The 24,521-nt window shown below is 40.8% G+C and overlaps 1 protein-coding gene across 1 annotated transcript in view; it reads left to right on the top strand.

Moving 5' to 3' along the window:
* Nucleotides 1-24,172, top strand: part of NEGR1 (neuronal growth regulator 1) — a 294,195-nt gene extending 270,023 nt beyond the window's left edge. The window contains exon 7 of the mRNA XM_075037379.1: nt 20,200-24,172. Within this exon, the coding sequence (XP_074893480.1) occupies nt 20,200-20,324 (125 nt within the window). The 3' untranslated portion in view covers nt 20,325-24,172. The remainder of the gene's footprint in view (nt 1-20,199) is intronic.
* Nucleotides 24,173-24,521: the final 349 nt, after the last annotated feature.

Below are 24,521 nucleotides of genomic sequence, written 5' to 3'. Positions count from 1 at the left end.
CACACTATATAGGTGGAAGGAAACACGTTAAGAGCTCAGGCCCAATTTACTGTATACTACTCCATTAATCCAGTAAGGTTTACAAGGAAGATTCACTCTGTAGTTGTTCCTGTGCTTTGGCACCTGTTCCTGTACATGATTTTCATTAAGTCCAGATTTTAACTGAGTCTCTGAGTTTTACAGTGCCACAAAAAACTGTGGAGCCATCTGGTTAAAGTTTTATAGATTGTTTTCATTAAGATGAAAGTTTTGCAAAATATTTTACCATTTTTCAGCTGCTGAGTCAGACATTTCCATAAGAAAAAGCTGTTGGCATTAGGCAGCAGAAGACTAACCCAATGGATGAGTGGCAGCTTGCTGCCTCCCACCCACCCACCTCCATATTGTACCACACTGCGATCAGTGACGTCGGGTGATGCCAGGATATTCAGTGATGCCTGTCATTCCAAACACCGAGACAAAATGATTGACCTTGACATCTTTTGTACGTCTGTCTTCTCATTTTCGAGATACACGTCTCAGCTTGCATTTCTCTCTCAATCGTATTCCACAATGGCAGGGATGCATCTCTTTGACTTTGAAAAAAAAATTGATAGAACTTATCCTTCTTAATATCTCTGATTGCAACAGAAATGATTGCCTGCCATTCAGCCTCCTTATTCAACAAGCACAGTATATAAAACCACACTGAATGAGTTTTCTGCCAAACTGAGGCAATTCAGAGAACAACTCAGTTTTGAAAGCTGAAGAGCATGTTCACTTGAATGAACGGGGTATGGATTTTATAATAGGAAAAGAGCAAGTAATTTGAATACTCTGCAGTAAATTGTCAAAGCAAAGCACTCTGGTTATAGAGACATTTCAGGATGTTGTTTGTAAGGTTTCCATACCTACAGTCTCCTATTTCCTCCCCTCCTGCAATGTACAGTCCCATTTAGTGTTTCATTTTAAACAAAGAAGGAGCTGCATTTTACAAAGAGGTAGAAATCCTACCCGGTTAAATGTAGATTATCACTATCGAGCTCTCATTCAGTTATTCGGAAAGTTCCTTTTGTAGAAACTTGAAGTATTTCAGTAGTTAAGGGGTTATACACAGTACAAACTGGGAAAAAAATTAATTGGTTTTGGAGCAAAATGTATCTTTCTCCCACGTGTCTCAAAGACTATCAGAGGCAGTTTTAAAGGCACCCAAGTCCATCTCTGTCTTCCCAAAAGCTCAGCTCTTCAGATAGGCATGACGTAGGATATATATTCAAAACAAAGTATCTTTCATTCCCAGAGAGGTTAGAAAAAGGGAAAGGTGAAAAAGGTTTCATCACTGACTGCCAAACTTTACCTACTACCCGGAGGGCGCTATATATATCATTGCCCCTTCTGTTACTATTTTTTTAAGAATATGACATCCATAACTACTTTGAAAGTTGCTAACGTTCCTGCCAAGTGCCACGTACTGTTTTCTGTCTTGTCTTTCTAAATCCTGATTTTGAGCCAAAATCAATGGCAGAAAGAAATTGCCCATTGCCTGACTGGGAAACGTTTCTGACAGTCTGTGTATGCTGCTTTCTCATGAACAGAGGGACACACACGATGTCGAGTTTATCTGATTGCAACCCACAAATACAGCACTACGCTAAGAAGAGCTGAGCCGCAGCTCACCTGCAAGTTGATCGCTGAGAATATGAAAGAACCTTTTTTGGTGCTTTTTGTTCTCTGTTTCAAAGTGCTTTTTAATGGTGAGTGTAGTGTATTTCTACTGAAGAGACCAAATTCCTGACTTCACAAGGGTGATGAGAAAGGGGATGGAAAGTAACAAGCAGAAGAGACTTTCTGCAGCTGTCCTCAGCCACCCGACGGCTCAGCAACTGGTGACAGGGTCAGTACGGCATTGCAGTCGAGGGGCCCTTTGCAGCATGAGCTCACACAGCAGTGCTCGAGCATCGTCCCTGAATGGTCTCTCTAACCTTCTTGCTTAGAAAATACATCTGTTGAAGTTAACTCATTTTTCACCAGCACGTTTCCTTGCAGTCATGTTGTGTTTCCTCCCATCAGTATCCACGGTCCTCCCCAGGCAAGGGATGGAGAGGGCACGGTGACGCTGGGCATCTGCACAGCAGAAGGTGTTCAAAAGGTGCAGGTAGTGGGAGAGCTGTCCTGAGGATAATGCACTCCATGCACTCATCCCCTACCATTAATCAGCATTAATTGGGAAGGGGCCTCCCACAGAGGCACCAACGCTTGCTTTTTTTTTTTTTTTTTTTTTTTTGCTACTCCACTAAAATAGTGTACTAATTGATAGAGATTTTCAAAGCCATGAATTTTACCAGGAGTTTCATGCCTAAAGCTCCCAGGTAGCTTTGAAAAATCTCAACTGTTGGGTTTTTGGGTTTTTTTCTCTTTTGCGTAATAACATATGCAAAGCTGAGCCATAATGTCTCCAAAATCCTCCGGATTAAGCTGAAAAGCGGGTGAGGAAGACTGGTGCATGAAAAGCCTCCTGATGCAAAATCCTCCACCGGCAGTAAAAGCTGCAGAGGAGCATCAGCATCAGCCAGGGAGGTTGGGGGTCTCTGCAAAGGGGCCCCCACCAGCCCCCCGGTTTGGGGAGCCCCAGCAAAAAGCCAACCCAAAGCCTCTCCGGAGGTGAGGGGTTTCATTCCCCTTCGCACATGCAGGAGGTAGCTGCAAAAGCTCAGAGTCGTCCCAACAGCCACGCCAGCTCCTGCTGCAATCTTTCATCAGAAAAGCCCCAAATAATTCATCATAGGGAACAGCGAATAAAGATAAATTGGATGGCATATTCTAACACGATACCCTTGGTTAAAGGGTGGAAATCTGAGAGTACTTTGGGAAAAAGAAAATCCACACATTAATGAAGAGTCACAAGTACTCGATTAGATTATACGCGCTTTCTGTATATTCTGTGGATGGACTTCACATGATGTTTGTTAAGTTCTCTTAGCTCACAAATGTTGAACCCCAGAATTAAAGCAACAGCTTTAAAGCAACAGCTTGTATCCCTGCACAAGCAAGAGGCCCTCTGCCTCAAAGGATTAAGCCTTGCCACAGATAGAGGAGGATGTACATGAAATTCATATGCTTGCATCATTGTAGTATAACATGCACATGCAGAAGACCTATTTAAATTCATTGAAATGAGGACTCCATAGCTAGTCACACAGAAAGGAGGGTAAGAGCTATACAGTCACAAAAAAACAATTAAAATAAACCATCCTTTCTAGAGTCAGTCAACAGATTTACACGGTTTATAAGCTTCTCTTTACTGTCTCGTAGAATCAGCATCCTGTGAGTAAGGATAACTGTAGGCACAGAAAAGGTACCTGGGTAGCTGAGTAAGAATAGCTACAGGTGTCACTGGTACACGGAAAAGGAAAGAGTAAGTCATTGGAAGGAAAAAATCTGTTTTGCTAAGTGCTGCTGGGAAAAGGGTTTGTTAGAAAGTTAAGCATATGTTAATGACGAAAGGAAGACATTGTATTTTTATAATTTGCATGACAGACTTGTTCATAGGAAGCACAGTCTGTTTCACAGAGCTGCACGTACTGCGCAACAGCCAAATTATCTTAATGGGGGGCAAAGTGACAGAGGAGATGGATGCCTTCCCCTTGAGTCATTCTCTGATAAAGACACATCGCTTAGCTGCACGATGACAAACTATATGTTCAAAGTGACAAATCATTTAATTAAAATTTACAAGCGGTTAAATACTGTTTGACCCAAATGGAGGCAGTTATCATGAATCAATTTTGGAGGAGGAACTCGACTTTTTAGCAAATCGATAGCTCACAGCTACAGTACCTGGACACTCTCTGCATTTCTTATGTGTGCAGAGCCCTTTTGCTGGCTGCTGTAGAGTCTGGTTCAGAAAAGATCTCAATCAAGTTGCAAAGTAGTAACAATTTTACTTAGGCAGTGTTTGAACACTCTCAAGTTTCATGAATAGTTAATGTCACGTCAAGTGTTCGGGAAAAATGCTCTTGTATCTTAAGAGCAAATAGCTCAGATTTTGATGAGTTATGTTTTTTCATTGCATATACAGGCCGGTGGAAATTGCAATCATCTTTCATGAAAAGGCTCAGCAGTTTTTATTATAGGAAAGTAAGGGTGGCCATTGCATTTACTAACTAATGTAGTAAATGTAAAATTGCCAGGGTAACACGCTTTTTTATTTATGCTGCTGAGCACATAATGTGCTGGTAGTTTCATAAAAATATATATTGGAGGAATTTCACATGCCAGCAAGCTGTAGATCTCTTTTATATATATGACTTATCCAGTGTCCTTCTATTTAAGACGTACCCCATTACAAAGAACAAGATTAAGCAGTATTGACATACAAGGCAAACTCAAGAGATAATGCCAGTCTAGTCAGTTATAATTCAAGGTGGCACTATACTTTAACTCTTCTGGAATTTGTAAACAGTTCGACTTTGTTACTTATTCCATCCATCACCTTATTACAATAAAAGCACTATTGATGATTAATTGATTGGCTATTAGTGCGGTTCAGCAGTAGAATTCCATGGATTATGGCTTTTTTAATACACCTATAAAACAAGAGCAATATATACACTATGCAGAAATATGACCAAGAGAAACCCCAAAGAAGTGCTTAAGAAAATCAGCAGAATAGCTGAATAAAAAACTCATCTTTAGAAATCATCTGACAACCACCTCCATGGAGGATTTGTTTAAAGGTTGTCAGCTCCTCCAGCAGAAAAAGTTCCTTTCTCATACACAGTCACCAAAAAAAGGCAAGAAATCATGTACTAACCTGCTTAACTCTATATCCTTTGTCAAGATCAGAAGAATGATGTTGAAACTGTCCAGAAACTGTAAAGTTCAGTGTAAAAAATTATCATTCACAATGCTATATGACATTGCCTCAATGTAGCAGAACCAACAAAATCTTCATGATATATGAGAACTATCAAAGGTTGCCACTGAATACATAGATTTAATATGCTGCTTAATTCAAGAGCTTATTTACAATGTCACACTTCACTTTGAGGAAAATGATTCTGACAACCAATCATTTAAAATATAGAAAGAATGTTTTACAAAAGGTCAGAAGTACAAATATTTTACATATTAACTACTAATAAATTCATTTTCCCTAAAAGTTAGAAGGATCAGCAAATGTCTTCAAAGGTATTTACAGTATTTCAGCACAAGACCCAACCTCTAATTACCAATGTAAGTTGTAAATAATTGTCGAGCATGCAGATGAGCCAAAAATTCTATCAAATTAAAGTAATTAGCTCCCAAGTCAAATTTTTCTGTCACATTAAAATGCTTTTCCTTTTCTCAAATGTGACACTTACAAATGAGGGCAACATTGTCAGAGAAGCAGTTATTGTAGGCTGCCAAAATTATGTGCATAAGTACCCCACGGCACACACCACGCATATTACTTTCTAAACAACCTCGGCATCTGACTTCATAACTCCATAGTTTTGCTACAGCATCAGACTTCTGAATTGGGCAACATACTACAACACAGGGGTGGGGGAATGGGAATGGGCGGCTGGCTTGGTTGTCCCAGTGCTTTCTCTAGCACTTCCATGGTCTTATTCTCAATGTCCTCTTAACCAAAGCTCTGTTTACCATGTCCAGTGGAAGATCATGACCCATCCTCCTCCGTTTAATTTTGGACTTCCATGCAGAACCCAGCATCAGCCTGTTCTAGACTTGATGTCTTTACCCTTTGTATATTCTTTTCTATTTAATTTTGAGCTAAGCAAGTGATGATTGTTTTTGTTGATTGCTGTTGCTACAGATGATAACAAAATCAGGCCTAGATGTGTACTATAGATATGTAGGTAAGAAGGTAGTTCCAGCCTTGAACACATCCCATCCGAAACCAGCAGTATGAGTGGAAAACTGCATAATGTCATGAAATAATAGATTATTTATTTGGTCCTTGCCTACAAGTTTGCTTTAAAATGATCCCTTTCTATTGGTATTGCCCTCTGTCTCTACAGTTGTCACTACTCCACCTCTTCCAGACAAGACAAAAGGGTTTAGACTCAAAAATACAAGCTGGTTTTGTGGTTTCCTTTACCCTGACTGTGCCAAGAACAACGCAGGTGAAGCATGCCTCCTGGAGTGAAGCACATACATGGGAGGGAAGGGGTTTTACAGGGTGAGGGATTCTCTGGTAAGACCTGTAGCTGAAAGCTATAGTATGTCTCTTATGCCATAGAAATGTATTGTACTTACCACATTAGCAAGCACATCTGGCTGCCAAGTACTTCTGCAAAATAAGTAAGAATTTTTTACTTTTGACTAATGAAAAATGTGTGCTACAGCATTTAAATACATTTTTGCAAATCTAAAATAGTCTAGAAAATTGAAAGTTGCAAATAGAAAGCCTGTCAACAACAAAAAAATAGTGTACATGAGTGATTCAGAAACAGTGTGTACATCACACTGCAGATATACAAAAAGTCATCTTTCTAGAGGCAAAGCTTGGAAGATGAATGTGACATCTGTATTTACTCACCATAGTGTAGCTCCAGCGTTAGGTAGCCATACATATCATGTAAGCCTACAGTACGTGGGACCTGCAGTTGCCTAATATGCAAAGATTTCCCATAAATAAGCTCAATATAAATTAGTTCTGATACCAGTTATAAAGAAACATTTTAAAGAAATGGAGGGCTTTAGTAGCTACATCATTTAGAAAACTATCTGAAAGTGATTTCATGGTTCATTCTCAACAGAAGAGCTTTTTTTCTCTTTTCTACAAATTTTGAGGTTTTCCATACATAAACTCAGAAAAAAACCAGTTTTCTCATGAAATCTGGGACAAGAAGGACAGCTGGGAGTTGTACATTTGTCTTTTGGATCACAGCTTAAAATAGACAATAATTAAGAATAGCCCCAATTCAGTATCTGTTCAGAACTTGTGTCTGAGTCCATGTATGTCTTAGAACTAGGATACCTTTACTGAGCTCCTGGGAAATATGCCGCATCATAGAGTAGTCCAGGTTGGAAGGAACCTCGAAAGATCACCTGGTTCAACATTTCATGGGAAGTTGGACTAGAGGAAGTTGTCAATCCTGTCTGCAATTACCATGCACCATCCCATAGAAATACAGTGCAAAGTATTCTTGCATCCGACCGCTCCGACTCTGGTGCAGAGTGATGCAGTACCTCCCTAGGGACATAGAACTAGCACATTTTAAATCTCAGGTCGTGATGTTTTACCATATCCTTTCCTATCAGAACTAGAATATGTTACTCGGGGTGATCAACAGCATTCTTTTAAGTGGGAGCAAACATAAGCTGTGTTACCTGGCTTTGCTGACTACACTGGTGTTATTAAATAATTTCTCTGCTGGTAGGTAATAGGATGCTGTATATTGTGCTGTCCAGTTTACACAACTCTGTACTGAGGTGTTGCCTTTCTTTTATAAAGCATTGGTAATTCTGAAATCCAATGGAAAAAATAATCAGTTTTGTCCAATTCTCAGTTCAAGGAATTAATGCTTCAGCCAGTAAATTCAGCAGGCTTCAGATGCCTATAGAAATGTCTTGCTGGTGAAACTCAGGATATTTTCTCTAGGCTGCTTCTTCCTTTTTTTTCTGGCAATGACCAGGAGGTCAGGCCCCCCAGCGCACATCACTAGATGGAACAGGCTGGTTACACAAAACGGCCCATCTATTTTAGCAGAAAGATCCAACACCACGTTATTTATTGCATCACCATGTTATCTATCAGCCAGGTTACACAGATGTTGTAATTTTTCTTTCAGTACTATGCAATTGTGTTCCAGCCTACTAAGCACAGTATTAATGGAAACATCTGCAATTAGGCTAGAGTTTCAGGGTTGGGTTTTTTTGGAGGGGGGGGGATTTTGATTTTAATTTGGGGGTTTTTGCCTAGAGGTGCTTACAGACAGATTGCATTTCTGAAGCCAGCCCTGTAGCTTTGCATGTGTAACCAAGCAGGGGAGACAGCAATATGATAATCTCCCTTGACTTTTGTTAGAATTTTGAGTAGGAATTTTCACCATTTCATGGACTATTTTTATTAAAGAGGCCTTATTTTGCTTATGAAATCCTAGACAGTGTTTCTAGCTTATTAATACATAGTAGTAGATCATATAAGTCTGACTATCAAGCTATGCTAGGTTTGCATTTATTCAACTTCTCTCATATATGCTCCAAAGAGGTAGAGTGGTTCTGATTCCAGAAAGCACTCTCTGCTTGGCCTTTGGGCTAAGTAATAACTTTTATTTGAAGGCAAAGTTATTTGACTCACTGAAGATAACCTTACCAAAGAAATTACTGCTGTAATAAAACACAAAATAATATTCAAAAAAATCTTTACTTTTTTTTTAGTAATCCTTGGGTAAATTATTTTTAGCACAGCTAAAGAAGGAGAGGAAGGCTTGGCAAACTCAAAGAAAATGGAACTCGGGTTTTATTTCAAGCCTTAGAAACAAGAGTGCCCTTTAACTTATTAATAGCTCTAATGTGGGAACGTTAGTGATAATTACAGCCCTTCAGATCTGATCCCACAAAGAAATGGGTTAAAACTGCAAGTTTATGTAAAGTATTTGAATCTGTTGTTGTTCCTATTACACAAAGAGAAAGAAGAGAAAGAGGAAGGAGACTAGAACATGGTGCTTAGTCTAACGAAGGGAAACCACGCACGAGCAGCGCCAGTGGAAACCAGGCGGTGAGATCCAGGAGGAGAGAGAGCTCATCCAAAGATAAATATATCCTGGGAATAAGAAAATTCCTACCCATTCAGAAGTGTAGAGAAACCTTCCACTGATTGCTCCCAGTGGAAGACAAGTAACTGCTTTTAAGATAGATCTTAAGATATTTATGAGGGAAATCACAAGGCATGATGCAACGGCAGAACTGGGTTTGATAAGCCAAGAGGCATATGCTAATTATAGGTTCCACAGCTGCGTTCATTTTTCTGTGAGAATTAAAGATCTGTTTAAAGTTTTCTGCGCAGTCTGCATAAAACAGGCATGTCCTTAAGCCATCGGAAAGAACTGAGAGCCGGTTTCTAGGAGAGGGAGAGGGAGCTGCAGCCCGTGCTATGGACGGGGAGTTGCTCCAGGAGCTGCAGGCTGAGGTGACTGATCTTTGTCTCTGCCACGAGCCACCCTCCCTTTCCTCCTCTGGAACCTCTTGTACCTCCAGTTCCAGAAAGAAATTCAATGTTTCAGTCACTGCTAATTACGATGCATGCCTGGATTATTATTTTTTTAAAGCCCAAAGAGAACATCTAGAAAGGCCTCTTCCCACAGACAAGAGAGGTGGTGTCTGCTGCTATTTTTGACAGATATTTGTACACACTGCTCTTAAAACTCTGCAGTGATGCAGGTTCCTCATCCTTTCTGTGCAACCCAGGGCCAAGTTTGCCTTCACAGCTGTTCTGGGTCCTACCTGCTGCAGACACAAGCAGACCATTCCCTTACCTTCTCCAGGGACAGTCTTTATGGGTATCCCTCAGCCGTTATCGGGACTCCCTCTCCCCCTCGGGTTTTGAACTGTCCTGCTGTTCCAAGCTTTCCTCCCAGGTGAGATGATCTCGTCGTTCTTCCCTGGGCTGCGTCCAGCCAGTCTGCGCATCTCCCGCCGTGACCCCCCCCACGCCAGACACAGCCCTCCCACGCCGAGGAGAGCAGCAGTGCTCCTTCGTAGGCTGCACTTCTGTTTACACACCCCAGAAACGTGTTTCTCCTTTCATGGCAGGATAGGATGGGCGATCCACTGTAATCGCAGACACTTTCCTGAGGAATTGTCACAGGGTCAATTCTTGTTCTTCCAGTACATGTGCAGTTGGCTGTTTTTGTTAAAGAGCAGGATTTTTTTGGCCTTATTGAATTGAATATATTTTTTTTCCTGACCAGAAAATTTCTCTTTGTCACTAAGTTTATTTTGACTTGTAATCTGCCCTCTGAAATGCATGCAGCTCCTTCTCATTACAGCACATCCAGCTTTGAGGTTCTTGCATTAAAATCTCAGCTCGGGTCACCTTGGTACGGTCCCTGTATTGCTGGTCAGTGCTGGAGGACTTGTGGGAGATGGTTTGGGATTGTCGGTGACTCGGTGCGCACAGCTCTTTGTTCTGACCAGCTATGTTCGGGCTCAGTCTGCTTTGACGGACAGCGCGATGTCTGTCCAGTGCCTTGATGACGTGCTCTGCTTTACTCTCCAGACACAGCACTTGGCTGCTTTCTCCTGCCTCCTTCACCGGTTACAGGCAGGGATCAGGTGGTGATCAGGTTAAGCATGGGTTCATCCCAGGACTGGGGCTGGTATCTCCTCCGTCTGTTAAAAGTCGTCTCAGATGTCCGAGGCTGGTACACATGCGCAGCTCTGAAGTTCCTAAAACATACTTTATTTGTTCCAATATGACCGCTCTTCCCAGCTGTACAAAGAAATTTGAGATAACTTGAGTATAAATGATGATATATAAAGCCAAATTTTATTCTATTCCTTCACAGTAATTTTCCTCATAAATACTTCTTGGGATTACAAAATATTCCTTGCTGTTAAAACCGGGTATGTCAGGGCTGTACTATTTTATCCTGTTAAAACACTAAGGCACTCTGTGTTCAGTGCCTGCTTCATTTATCCTATTAATGTATTAGAAGGATTCTTTTCCTTTGCATTATTTAATGGAAGGCGGTTTTATTTGATATGATCAAGTTTATCTGTGTCTAAATGAAATTCCATTAAAGATATACTGTACAACAATGCATAAGGGTTTAAAATTGTTTTTGTTTTTGCAGCTGCAACAAAAGCAGGTCTGCACTATCTGAAAGATTAGCGTGAGCCTGCTTTGTCTGAGCACCACTATTTTTCTGATTTTATGATACCCAAAGACATTTGCTTGAAGAAATAACTTGACAGACAGCAGCATGTGGGGAATCTATTATTTACACTGATTATCTACAAAACAGGCTTTTGTGTTAGGGCTGCTATTGTTAAGAGTTTCTCCAAATCACCATTGCCCATTTTTCATGTTACTTGAATCCATTGTAAATACAGAAATGTGGAGTAACTAAAACGGTGCGTGCCTGGCCCCCACTGAAAAGCCCACACTTACAAACACTACTGAGTAAGAACAACAGCAAGACCATATAATTAGAGTGAGCAATAACTACAGGGATTTTTAGGTACCACCGTGTGATAACTGCCTGCAAATGGGGACTTTTCTACTGGCAACCGTATGCTAAAATTTAAAATGCAAGTTTGGAAACAAATCACACCTAGGTAATAAAGTTTTAACAATACCTTTTCGTTGTGAAAACAGTAGCAATATAAAGCGCTTACATTCAAATGTATTCAAATGCAGTAATTTGGGTTATACACGTTTTTTAACAACTCAAGGGTGTACGTATACTGAATAGAAAATGTTAATAGCTTTGTAGGTCTCTAACTATCATATCACTAATAATTAGACGCTGAACTCCTTCAAAAAGCACACATTGACACTGAGGACCACAGCAATTCCTTTAGCACGTGAAGTGAAAATGTCCAAAATCAAGGTTTTTGAGTTACCAGGATCTTGTGCCTAAGTATAAGATGGCCCATGTGCCTCCCTTCTTGGAGAGGATTTTTTTTTCTGATATCTTAAACACTGTAACTTTATATATGATCAAATTACCATGATTTTTTTAAAAGTATAAATTAGCTGGAGAATTTATTCACCATTTATAATCTTGAAAAATTAGAGAAGTTTGTTTCTTTAAAATAACACCCTTTTTTTTTTTACATTAAATGCTTTGCTGTGAACAATAACAATCAGATTTAAAGGTGGCTTTCTATGAGAGGAATCAGTGACAATTTGGAAAGTAAAACAGCAGATGTTGGAGCTGACAGGAAGGAGGAATGAGTTTTAGAAAAAAACCCTACAATTGTAGGGTTCCATTTGTTAGCACAGCTTTTGAAAGTGGGAGGGAGGCTGCTGAGAGGTGGTTGACTCAGGCGGGTCTCAAGGCAGCGAAACTGCGGAAAAGCAAACAGGACACAGCAAAAATCTTAAAGGTGACCTGATCCAACAACGCCTTGGCACTGCCACCGCCCCGGAGCGCGGCTGCTCCTCGCTGCTGCTCACCAAAGCTCTTCCCAGCCCCAGGACCGCATTCCCAAATGCAACTCTGCCAAATTGATGCCTAGGTCCATAACTGCATCCTCTTCAGCCTGAGCGTGGGATGCTCTCCTTAGAACAGGGAACGATTGTGTTCGCAAGATAACAGGTTGCCAGGTGAGCCAGCCTAAGGGGGTTGGGAGTGCTTCCATATCCATACCATATATCTTGAGACGCCTGCACTAAGTACTTTTGAGAAGTTGCTGACTTTGGAAGTGCTTTGTTCCAGAGAGTTATTTGAGAACAGAAATTAAGACACTTAAAAACCTTTTGCATATAGTTAACAACCTCCATCAGTTATGGTTTTGCTTTCTCTATAAGCTTAATGAAATGCAGCTGTTAAGCGTTCACTAAGTAGGTCTAGTTTGAACAACTGCAAAATGTGTCTGGCATGCCCCATCACATTAATAAGCAAGCAAAAATCATCTTACTTAAAATTTACATTACTGTGTGTATTTTTAGCTGGTTTTAAATTAGTACTTAGCTGTTTACAATATGCAGCATGAGTTATTTGTCGGTGTGTGAGTGGGTGGATCGGGAAGGGTGACTCTGACTGTTGCGGAGGGCAGAGAGAGAAATGTGTCTCTTCTGCTGCCTCCTTGGACATGTGTTTCCACAGCCAGGGAACCCAAATTCCCAGGCAAAGATACCCTCAATGATGAAATTACAATGCTGGGTGGCTAAGCTAGCTATCATATTTTGATTGCTTGACTTTCTTTTTAGTCCTGTAAAGATCATATTTTATATTTGAACTCAGTCAGAATCAGAATCAAGAACCAGTTTGGAATTAGACACAGAGAATATCACAACCGGGGTCTTTATGACTGAAACAATGAAGAAATGCTTCTTTCTTATTTTCTGTGCATACACTGAGATACACGCAAACACACACTGGGATAATATTTCACTTTAAAACGTTGCTGGTGGCATACATATCTCAAGAATTTAAAATACTAAGCTTTAATATTTTAGTGCAATAAATAGTTTTTGCTTCTGCAGTTATAGCAATAATCTTTTGTTCTCTGTATTCCTATTTTAAGACTCAAAAAATGCTACTTTACTCATTTAAATTAGAAATAAGAAACAAATCAGCATAAGCCACTCATTTTACAGTTTGTGCATCTCACAGCAGCCTTGTGTGAATGCCGATGAATAGGACCTGACAATACGCATCTCTTATCAATTCCATTGGTCTATGGGGGGGCTCACCTTCCAAATCTTTCTGCCAGCACTCACATTTCAGAGAATGATAAAGCCACTCTTTGTCCCTATGGTTTCGTGAGCAAGGACTGGGGAGACAAATGAACACTGCGCGCAGGTGAGGACACGTCCAGTGGCATTGAGCTACCTCGTCTAACAGTTTGTTATACTCAGTGAAAATGTTTTTCAGTGCCCCGTGAGCCATCACATAAAATGCGTCTCACTTTTCCAAAAGCCAGGGCTACATAGCTCTGCACTGGTTTCTTCACTTGGCTGTCTTTGCTGGGATAAGCAAAACATTTTGACCATACATCACTTATAAAATAATCTCTTGCAAATGTAATCCTTTATTTAAAACATAAGCATTTTGCATTTCAAATGTGCTCTGGGGATGTTGGCCTGGCCAGTGCCTCACGTTTCTCTGTCATTAAAAGGAATTTCAGTGATTCATACCAATAACAGAGCAACATCAGACTGGAGAGAACCTTCTGAGTCACCACATCCAGCTCTCAGCTACCACAGACACAGACCAAACGCCTTTCAACATTACTTAAATTATTAGCATTTTCCAAGTGTTATTATCATGGTCAAAGCTCTGTTTAATTAAAGTCTCCATCTAGCACACACGTCAAAAGGACCTTCTTGTTCAGATTTATCTATTTAACTTCACTAGTGAATTTTCCATCACTGCAAATTTCCTGTCTCAGGCACTTAGCCTTGAGGATGATTGCATTTGCATAAGACTAAACAAATCAGTGTCTTCGCTGATTCATTTTTACACAAGATTTTAGGGTTTTGTTCTCCCAAGGTCAAGCTCTCTACAATCCTGCCTGGCCTCCAAGGCACAGAGTAAGGTTTCTCTTCTTGACAAACTTTCCTTTGGTCAAAACGCTTGTAAGCCTGTTCTAGCACTCTCCAAGCAGATTAGCTCTCCTATCACAAGCCATTGCTTTCTAATTCAGTCTTTTATAGACTGTCGACCCGCTCCTCCAAAGCCATAAATCCTCAACTAACTTCAAGTGTAACAATATTTAGAGATGTTATCTGTAGGACTCCACTGAGCCTTCAGAGTCCCATTATCTTACAATCTTTTCTTTTAAAAAAACATTTTTGACAGCCCAGTCTTTTCAATCTTTTTTTTTCTTACTGCTTTGACCTTGAGTTAGTTTATTCCTTCCGCCTCTGTATATTTTAAATGTTGCACAAAAAACTATTTATTAAGGCTTTCCTATAATAAATCATTAATCTGAATATAGTTAAATGAAATGCTTATTAACATCTCCCTGCATAATCCATTTAACAGAATTAGTCTTGCTTATTCAGACAACCTAAAGAGGTCCGTGCTTTTGTCTACAAGGCATCAGCATTAAAGCTTGTAATTATTTCTGGTTAATGCAGTGCTTGGTGTTAGGAAATGTTGGTTTGCACGTTTCAGCATAGTACTTTTCCTAATCTCTTGTATTAATTAGAGATAGTGATATAATATTACTTTGTTCCTTTCTATTCACCACCAGGAGAGATCTCTGAATATAATCCTATCTGTGCTAAGAGTGTGCTTAAATATTTTCACAACTGCTAACTGTTATAAAACATTAGGATTATGTAGAATAATCGCTAAATTAGAAGAAAGGAGAGCTTGATAAGAGCACGTGGACTTCAGAGGCATGCATGCAGGGACCTTGGCTGGCGGTGGTGGCGGTGGAAGATGCGGCAAGTGCCAACCCTAGCAGGGGTTTCTCCTTCCGCAGGGCTGTGACACCATGTAAAGGGCTCCCAGGAAAGATGCTAGATACGGTCTTGTCGAAAGTGAGAAACAGACCTGCTTTTTTCAATAAATAATAACACAGGGAGTTACAAAGCAAAGGGGGGAATGGGAGCAGAAACTTTCTCTGCGTATCTCCGTCCCTGCTGCAACAAGAGCACCCACTCGCACAGATCTACAGATAGTTTTGATGTATTAAGGGAGATTAGACAAGCCTGATAACGCTTATGAGGACACGGTGCAATACATGCCCACAAACCCCACTTCTGTGACCTACTGCTGTGTGTCAATATTGAGGGTTACTCTCAGCAGGCAGGTGTTGATTGCAAATCCCAAGGAGCACGGGGCTCCCCGCAGAGCTCCCAGGGGAAAGACCATCTGCATGGAGAGGGCATGCCCAGGGACCTGCCGAACCCCGCCGGGTGCTGCTGCCCTGCCAGACAGGACGCTGCTTGTCGGGCTCTGAGGAAAATTTAACAACTTCTCCACTAGCAAGAAAGTAAATTATTATCCCTCAATGACTGAAGCTGATATATTTTAAACCTATTGCATCTTCTAAGTCCTAGGTCATTTTATATTTCAAACATCAGACTTTTCATGAAGCTCATTTTAATCTTCTTCTAGATGGAAATTCACTCTTTTAAGGTATCCCTACCATGGCTCTGAACTGAATTTGCACTGCCAGATCAGCACAAGGGGAGCCAAATGATTTGACCTTGGTTTCCATTTCAGATAGTTACCAAGACATTGTTCTGGAGGAGGATCTTTAGCCAGATAAATACCTCTCTGTGGCCCAACTGCTGTTCTCCTTCCCCTCTCCGTGTACGAAAAGCTTCACATGCTGTAAAATCAGTTATAAACAGCGTGCCTCATTATAATGGTGGTGATAGGTATTATGGAAATGCCCAGGATAGCTGCAGATGTAATCACAGAGTCAAATAATTCATGCTTTTATTTAATGCCTAATCATACATACCTCCACCATTATCTTGCTGTACCAATATTAAGACTGCAAGTGCAAGTGTGTGTGTCTGTATAAAACAATGACATTCAATGCTAAGATCTTAGTAGGGAAGAAAAAAGAAGCTGTGAGTTTTATGCTATTTTCAAACATTTAAACCTTTTCATTCATTCCTAAGCTAAGGTTTTTAGTCTGACATAGAGAACCATCAAAAAAAACCCTGTGAAAGCTTATTAATTTTTAAGAATTTTTAAGAGGCAACCACAACATTTTAAACTGTATGCCATCCAGTAGACTTACCGTGACATTGTAATTGATGCAACCCATTTGCCACTAACAGTGAAGGAGGGACATCTGCTTATAAATTCACTTTGGAGACAGAAACACTTGGAGACTTCCAGAAGTCAGATTGGAGTTAGGAGGCATAATGATCTGGCAAGCCTTTCCCAATCATTAAGTCACCATCCATCGTACCTGAGACAACCGGGTGTTCCCCAGCTAAAAGCACAGGCAGCGTCCTGCCCATCTCTGCCAGCCGAGCTTCCCAAAGGGTGCTCTAATTCGGGCTGCTAATTGTAAAAGGAGACTATTAAAACAACCCCCAAAACAGTCAGGCTTTTTCCACCGCCGGATGAATTTGAGGGTTGAAGAAGCGCACTATGATGCACATGCTGAACTGCTGGTCCTGTGCAGGCATATGGCAAATGTTTTCCAGCTACCAGTTTCTGTTTGAATTAAATCAATGTGTCTTTTTAAACCTGCAGCATACAATTCCAAAAAAGCCCTTTAAAGCCAACTTCTGATCAGTTTGCCTGTTGGCACACCATAGATTTTGGGGACATTTCCACAATGACAGCAATTTCCTTGTTCGGGGGGACTCTTGGGGCCATGTGGGCGCAAATGTGAATAGCTTCAGGTTTATTTTTGTTTTCTATAGCAAATGCCACTGCAGGTCTCACTAAGTGAGACTATATCCAGCAGACGTTAATCAGCAGACCCCAATGGCAGCAGGCTCGCACCGGTTTGCCCTTTTTAAAGAAATCCGAGGAAATGGAACAGGTAGTAGAGGGCCTGGAGAATAATTTTAAATTTCGGCTCAAGATCTTTCAGAGCATCAGTCCCAGTGAACCGGGGAGCCATGCAGCACAGATGGATTTCATTCGTTATTGTAATGCCAAAGACCAGTTTAAAGAAACTCAGGAGCTTATTAAATGAAAATCTTGTTTATCAGACACGGACATAGCACCAAAACCCTTGCTCCATAGTGGGGGAGGTGTGGGACAGGGTGGGATCAGGGGTATGACCCATGGACCAGCAAAACCAGCCCCTGCACTTGTTTGGCATCCTGCACCTCCCTGTACCACATGAACTCAGCCCTCAGGGCATTTTATTCAAACCCAGCAGAGTCCAGTGGCTTAAACTTCTCTGGATTTGCTTCTCCTTCAGGTTTCTTTCACATCAAATTTTTCTGGTTAGCCAGCTTTGGGAACCATAACTCTTTTCTATTATCTACCCAAGTCTATGTATTTTCCCCCATTAATTCACCTAGTACCTTTGTGCTGAAACAATCCAGATATGATTTAATAAGCTTTAGAAAGATAGTACTGGTTCATATGCAGGAAATCAGATTTACATAATTTTCCACTCGCTTTTATAGCCACCATAGTTCAAACTATCTTTACGTTGGGGAAATTCTTTTAATATGATAAAATGGAATACCACCTACGCTATGCTTCAGCTTGCTAGCCTGTTTTTTGTAATAAATTAAATGTTGATTTGTCATACCAACTTACCACAGAAAGTTCCTTTTTAATGAGAAGAGAGTGCCCTGTCCTGCAGTTAGTCATGGTTATAAGTCACTAAACTAAGCTTCAAAATCAAGCTTCATCTTGTAATTTTTTTTTCATTACCTGAACCTTTCTGCAGGGGGGGGGATGAATGATTTGGGGTCTTATCACACACTCTGCGCCAAATAAAATGTCATACATTGAAAATGGACCAGTAGCACATAGCACAGATTTCTGTACAGAAAGAAAAGGGATGTTTATGTTTCAGAATTTGGACTGAACAAAACTTGAAATTCAGGAGACTGTCTTACAAAAGCAAACAGGATTTGGTGAAACCCCCAGGTTTACTTTAATTTCTTGGGTGATTGCTGCAGTCTCTCTTACTCCTCCAGACAGGCTGTGATTGTAGCGAAATCCCCTCTGTTGCTTTATTGGCATCATTCATCTCAGGGCAGGGGGGCTTCCCGTGCGGGCCAAATGCTGGGTACCAACCCCACAGAGCAAGATCCTGCTCTGCTCCCTGGGCTCCATCCTGCCTGCACCACGCAGCCCTCCTGGACACCCCGGCAGCACGGCTCACGCCTGCCATCAGGGATGCTTTACTTCTCCTCTCCTCTGCCCAAAAGGGAAGCACGTGGGGATTTGGTGAAGTTTGCTTACTCCGAAGCATGGCATGCGCCGTACCCTGGTGTCTCCCCTGCCAGAGGTGGACTTGGCACCGGTGAGGGGCAGCGGTGCTGTCGGAGGCGGCTCATACCTGGGCAAGGCGGTGGGACAAGCTTTGGCTTGGTCCCAGGAAAACTGTCTTCTGCACTGTTGGTACCTGTTCTGTGTAGCCATCTCCCATACCTGCGGAGTAGAGCTGTTGGCTGAAGTCTTGTCTTCAGACCATCTCTTGGTGTTCTTGGTCCAGATAGCCCCATGCCTTGAGGACACCTCAGGACAGCAGTGTAATGGGGTGGAAGGAGAGACCCTGCAGAAGAGGCAGGATCCTCCACATGGTATCCACCCCCACACCAACCCGAGGCTCCCAGGCAACCTCTCCTCTTCGTTCACACATGGCTCCCGTGTTTTTCACAGTAGCCACATTAGTGGTTTCTCCCTTTTGCAGTGCAGACTTTGGGTTGAGCATCCCCAGCTCAAGAAGGATCATCAGGAATGAGCTTCCCCTCCTGCCTTTCCAACACCTCTGTCCTCTGCGAGGAGAGAGCCTTGAGCACCAGGATGCGGGCCCCAAGCTGGCTCAGTCTTGCTCAGCATCCACCAGCTAATCTCCATCCATGTTTCTGGCAGACATTGTCTAGTCAAAAAAGCAAATTCTGCAACTTGTATCTAAATAAAGCGCCATTGACATAAGTGATGCCTGCTTGTAGAAACAGCACTCGATACAAGACTTGCATAAATTTTATGTTTTAGAATAATCAATAGTATATTCATACAGTCCAGAAAGCAAAACCTTTGATACCAGTGTTCAACCAAAGAGCACAGGATGCTGCGTACGACTATAAGAGGTCGGGGTTTCATGCACGTTCTAAAAGAAAAACATTTGATTTGAGAGAAATTTTTTACACAAAGCTGCCAGCCAAAGTGAGCCTGCAGTGCTTAATTAGCAGCTGAACATTCCAATAGCATCATCCTGCTAGCTTCAGCTCAGCACAGGGTGAGGTAACAGGTCCTTTTCCTTCCTCCTGCCTGTGACTCTACAAGACCCGAATCGTCGGTTTGTGCCCCGGTGCGTTCCCGTGCCGCAGGCAGGATAGCCTGCAGACAGCCCGCTCGCCACTGCTGCACATGATTGTCTCCTCACTTGTTTCTCAACACTGTTTTCTTGTACTTTAGCTCTCTTTGCATGCACTTACTGTAATATTTACTTAGGAATTTGAGAAAGACTTTGTATTAAAGCAAGTAAATACAATTTCTTTGGAGAGTGAAAATAAATATGAATGTCTCTGGCTAAGCAAAATTGTCAAACTTGGACTTCTAAAGTTGGGCAGAGAGTTGTTTTCCAACGGAGGCAAATATATTCACCTCTCATTGATTTCAGTGGAGATCTTAGTGCTCAGATAAATTATTCAGATGTTTAACCACGAAGCGCTCATCTGATGTTAAGTACTCACATTTTTAAATGTTTGCCTTAATGATGATTTATCCTCTCTAAAACAAAAAGTAATACTCACTGAGCAGTGTAGCAGGAGGGCTTGGTTACTTTTGCAGCATTTTCTCCAGTTTTCAGAAGAATGCTTTTGCTGCTTTAAGAGTTATCTTAGAAGAATTAATGAAAACTAAGAATTTGAGGGTCTAAGAGTGGAAATTTTCACTTAAGCACTTTTTCTTCTCTTTGCAGCTCCCAGTACAGCCCAGTATGGGATCACCGGTGACGCTGAAGTCCTTTTCTCCTGCTGGTACCTTGTGTTGACACTGTCCTCCCTCACCAGCATATTCTACCTGAAGAACATCATTCTGCACTAAATGTAAAGACCCATAAAAGGCTTTTAAGGATTCTCTGAAAGTGCTGATGACTGGATCCAATCTGGTAGAGTTTGTTAAAAGCAGCGTGGGATATAATCAGCAGTGCTTACATGGGGATGATCGCCTTCTGTAGAATTGCTCATTATGTAAATACTTTAATTCTACTCCTTTTTTTGATTAGCTGCATTACCTTGTGAAGCAGTACACATTGTCCTTTTTTTAAGACGTGAAAGCTCTGAAATTACTTTTAGAGGATATTAATTGTGATTTCATGTTTGTAATCTACAAGTTTTCAAAAGCATTCAGTCATGGTCTGCTGAGTTGCAGACTGTAGTTTACAAAAAAAAAAATATTGCAGTAAAAATGTGCTTCTTTAAGGCTGCAATACAAATATTCAGTTCCCTTCATAAATAGCATTCTATCCACATTTACACAGAAACATTTTTCTTTTTTGATAAAAAAAATCAAATAATATTGCCTTCAAAGTATTTCTTCAAAATATTACACATATCTAGATTTTCTTCTAGCATGATATTCAGGTTTCAAGAATGAGCCTTGTATTATAACTGCATTGTGCAGTACTGCTTTCTGTTTTCTTTCCTTTTTCCTGCAAATTCAGCATGGGTGTGCCTTCATAAAACACTACTTTCCTCTTCCTCTCCAACAAATCTGGAATGTGTTTTGGGAAATGCTAAGGCATCCTTTTGAGCATAAGGAGTCTCTAGTCGAGGACAAAGGTGCTATTGGCTAAAAGGAAAACCTCCTCTCCCATCTCCAGGGGGTCATCGACCTGCTTCAGACTTAGGTTTTTAGGCAATTAGTCAAGGATAGCACCTACTCTTTTATGTTTTCCATCTACCACCACTAACCAGTAGGTGATCTCTGTAAAAACTAGTTTTCCCATTACAAAAGAGAACGCAAATTATTTTGAGACATCTTCTGAATGTAGGAATGTTTCCCTTAGTCATTCTAAATCAAAATCCCTAAATGGCTGTAAATGTGAGAAGCTGAATAGTCCCTTTTGTATTACTGGCAAAAACTATGTGAATTGGTATTTTTCTTGCACTTAATTTTGTACTGGTTTGGCTAATTTAGCAATGATAAAGGATGCTTTTAAATACTAGATATCTGAAAATACATGAAGTATCAAGCAGAATTTTATATATATACATATATATATAAAATACATATATATTAAAACGAGGTTGCTCCAATAACTGTACTGAAGTGCATGTTGCCGTCCATGATAGAATCATCTTTACAGACAGGACTTCATTACCAATATACTAACACTGTACAAATATCTTACCACAGCAGTTAAGTCCTCACACACAATTTCTTAGTACTGCAGTCTATCAAGATAATACTCTCATTTCACTCAGTGAAGGATCAAGTTTCAAAATAGCATGTAATGCTACTAACTTTTTTTTTTTTTTTTTTTTTTTAAACAGCCCCGGACAGCATTAACACAAAACATTGCTCACAGTTTACAGCTGAATTTAAAAATGCCATCTGTGAAAACTGCTGCGGCATGAGTCTGGCCAACAGCCCTTGAATGCAAGATCTCCTGGTGACCCCAATAGATCTTGACTTGCTTACAAAACAGCGATTGATGACAAGAATAATAAAACCATTATCAACATTATTATTCCCGTTTTGTATATGAACTCCAGTAGGCGACACAATTATTATACTGTAACATTTTTTCCTCCTAACAATAGGTTTTCTTAGCGAGCAATACCAGCTGAGCACTCTACATACTCAGCAGTTCCAAACTCAGTTCAGATACCCCAGGTTTTGAAAAGGCAGACTCTGAGTTTCGCTAGTCCCAAGATACACTATCCCATGCTAATGTGTACACAGAGTATGCAGTCAATCTGTTGTAGTTACTGATAAACTCAGATGCAGGGTATAAACAGAAATATGTTGAATCCAAAGTATGGCAATAAAATGTCCTGGGTCACTCTGCACATGTTCAGTGACAGATCGTACTATTCCTATCGTATTATTTACAGCCATGTGCTAAGCAGTTACTCTTTTCAGAAATGTGGCATTTTTTAAAACCTTGAATAACATGACAAAATTCATTCTTTAAGGAAATAGTATAAGCCCAATTCAAATTATACTATACACAGTCCTGATGTTCTGATCTCTCTTGTATTGCAGCTTTAAAGTGCTATATTTTAGAATCCATTCGCTAGAAACAGTGGTGCTGCAGAAAGTATCATGTCAGTACAGTTTTTTGAAGAAAGGAAAAAAGGATACGCATAGCCCAACTCATATGCCTTGTCTCATGTAAAATTGAGAGATGTTTCTATCCTGTGGCTGGATCAAATTGTATGTTTCAATGATATGTTTCATTTCAGTGATTCCTGATATCTGGATCCTGATATTTCCAGCAACAGAATAGAATGAACAGCAGCTTTATTAAATACAAAACCATAAATGAAGTATGGCCTGTTTGCATTCGTACCGGACAGAGCCACCGGATAACATGGACAAGATGCTCAGTCCCATCTCTGAATTTTCACTTAAATTTGGGGGGACGTAATTATTGTCAAGTCAAAAAATTAAACAAACAAACAAAATGCCCAAACATTTCTAGGTGCCAGTGGCGTTTCCTTAGATGAAATAGGTATTTAATATCAGTCAGACCTGCGTGTTCAGCAGTGGACATGTGTGTATGTGTGCGTGTGTGCGAAGCGCAGGGTGAGGCGTGCTGGGGCTGCGCACACGCTGCCGTGTGGTCTCGGTGTCTGTAGGGTTAGTCTCCCGAAGGCTGCGTATGAGACTCTGCCCTCTCAGCCCTCCAGTCCTACAAAGAGGTGCAGCCGTGCTTAACTTTATGCACCGATTAATTCAACAGACATAATACATACAGCCAAATGACCTTAATTTTTGCAGGATTGGAGCTGTAGGCAGTGTTGATCAAATAAAGAAACTTGGTTCTTGGTGAATCTGTTCCATGCGGTAAACTGGTAATTGTACAGATTGGGACTTATTGGGGCGTTCTTCCAAAACGGACGGTGCAGACTGCTGCAAATTGAACACAACCGCATTTTACAAAATCCACCCACCCTGTAATTTGTGGGGTGTATTTGCTTTAGGCAACTGTTTGAAGGTATGTTCTATGCTTCTTCAAAGGATTAACCCATACTGTTCATATCTGTCGGGCAAATATTATTATATTTATTCCCACCTTTCAAACGTGAAAAATAAATGGCTTAGCTCCAAGCAGTATAACTGAATATTTATATCAAGATTGTTGTCCACATTGGAAACCCCAAAGTCTGTAACACCGTAAGTTCCTACTTGTGCAATAACTCAGGTCTGCAATTACCATTACATCGGTGACGTACATAGAAGCAATGATGCTCCAATTATACAGTTGCTGATCGTGATATTATACTAATACTGAATTAAAGGATGTCTCACAACTTCTTGAACAAATGCAGTTTCTCAAGGGTTTGTAACTTGGCAGGAAATGTGTCCTTCATAGCTAGACAGCTTTTTTTAAACTTTTCAATATATATATTTTTTTTAAGAAACTATGCTGTTTTTAAGATACAGGAGTGTTAAAAACCATCACCAGTAAAAGCTGCTTTTTTGCACGTTTTCAGAGCTAGCGTTCTAGACAAACAATGATAAATGTTATGGCTACCAAAATCTCCACTTAGTCCACATGACTGTGTTATAAAGAATGTGTATACCAAAATATGTATTTACATGGAAAACAATATGCCTTAAAGACTAAATACACATTTACTTCTAAGACTGGATCAGACTTGTGCCCAGTCTGGAGGTAAATAATCCATATTTCATACCCTGCCATGGAAGGTTTTGTTTCTTTGGAGAAAAAAAGAAAAAGAAAAAAAAAGTGTTTCTTTTAAAAGAATCTCAAATAATTTTGAAATTCTTGCATAAACTGACATATGTAAGGAAGTTTAGGAAAAGGATAAATTTTAGCCCGACACTTCAGCACTGGCAGTGCGTCACCTCGCTCACGGGGTTTGCTGGGGGGGGCTGGCAGTGCTGCAGTTCTGCCAAAGGCTCGTCACCTCCCCTTCCACGCTTCACAGCCTCGGGTGGCCCTGAGCCCGGGCAGAGCAGGGTGTCTGGGTGCCCCCTCCTCCCGCAGCACTGCAGGAAGAGGGGGCCACACATCCGCAGCCCTCCAGCCATGCTACAGCTTGTGCC

This window comes from Buteo buteo, chromosome 10 (genome assembly GCF_964188355.1).
Source record: "Buteo buteo chromosome 10, bButBut1.hap1.1, whole genome shotgun sequence".
Classification (NCBI taxonomy): Eukaryota; Metazoa; Chordata; class Aves; order Accipitriformes; family Accipitridae; genus Buteo; species Buteo buteo.
Note: the sequence above shows the minus strand (reverse complement) of the source record. Positions and strands in the feature narration are given on the sequence as shown.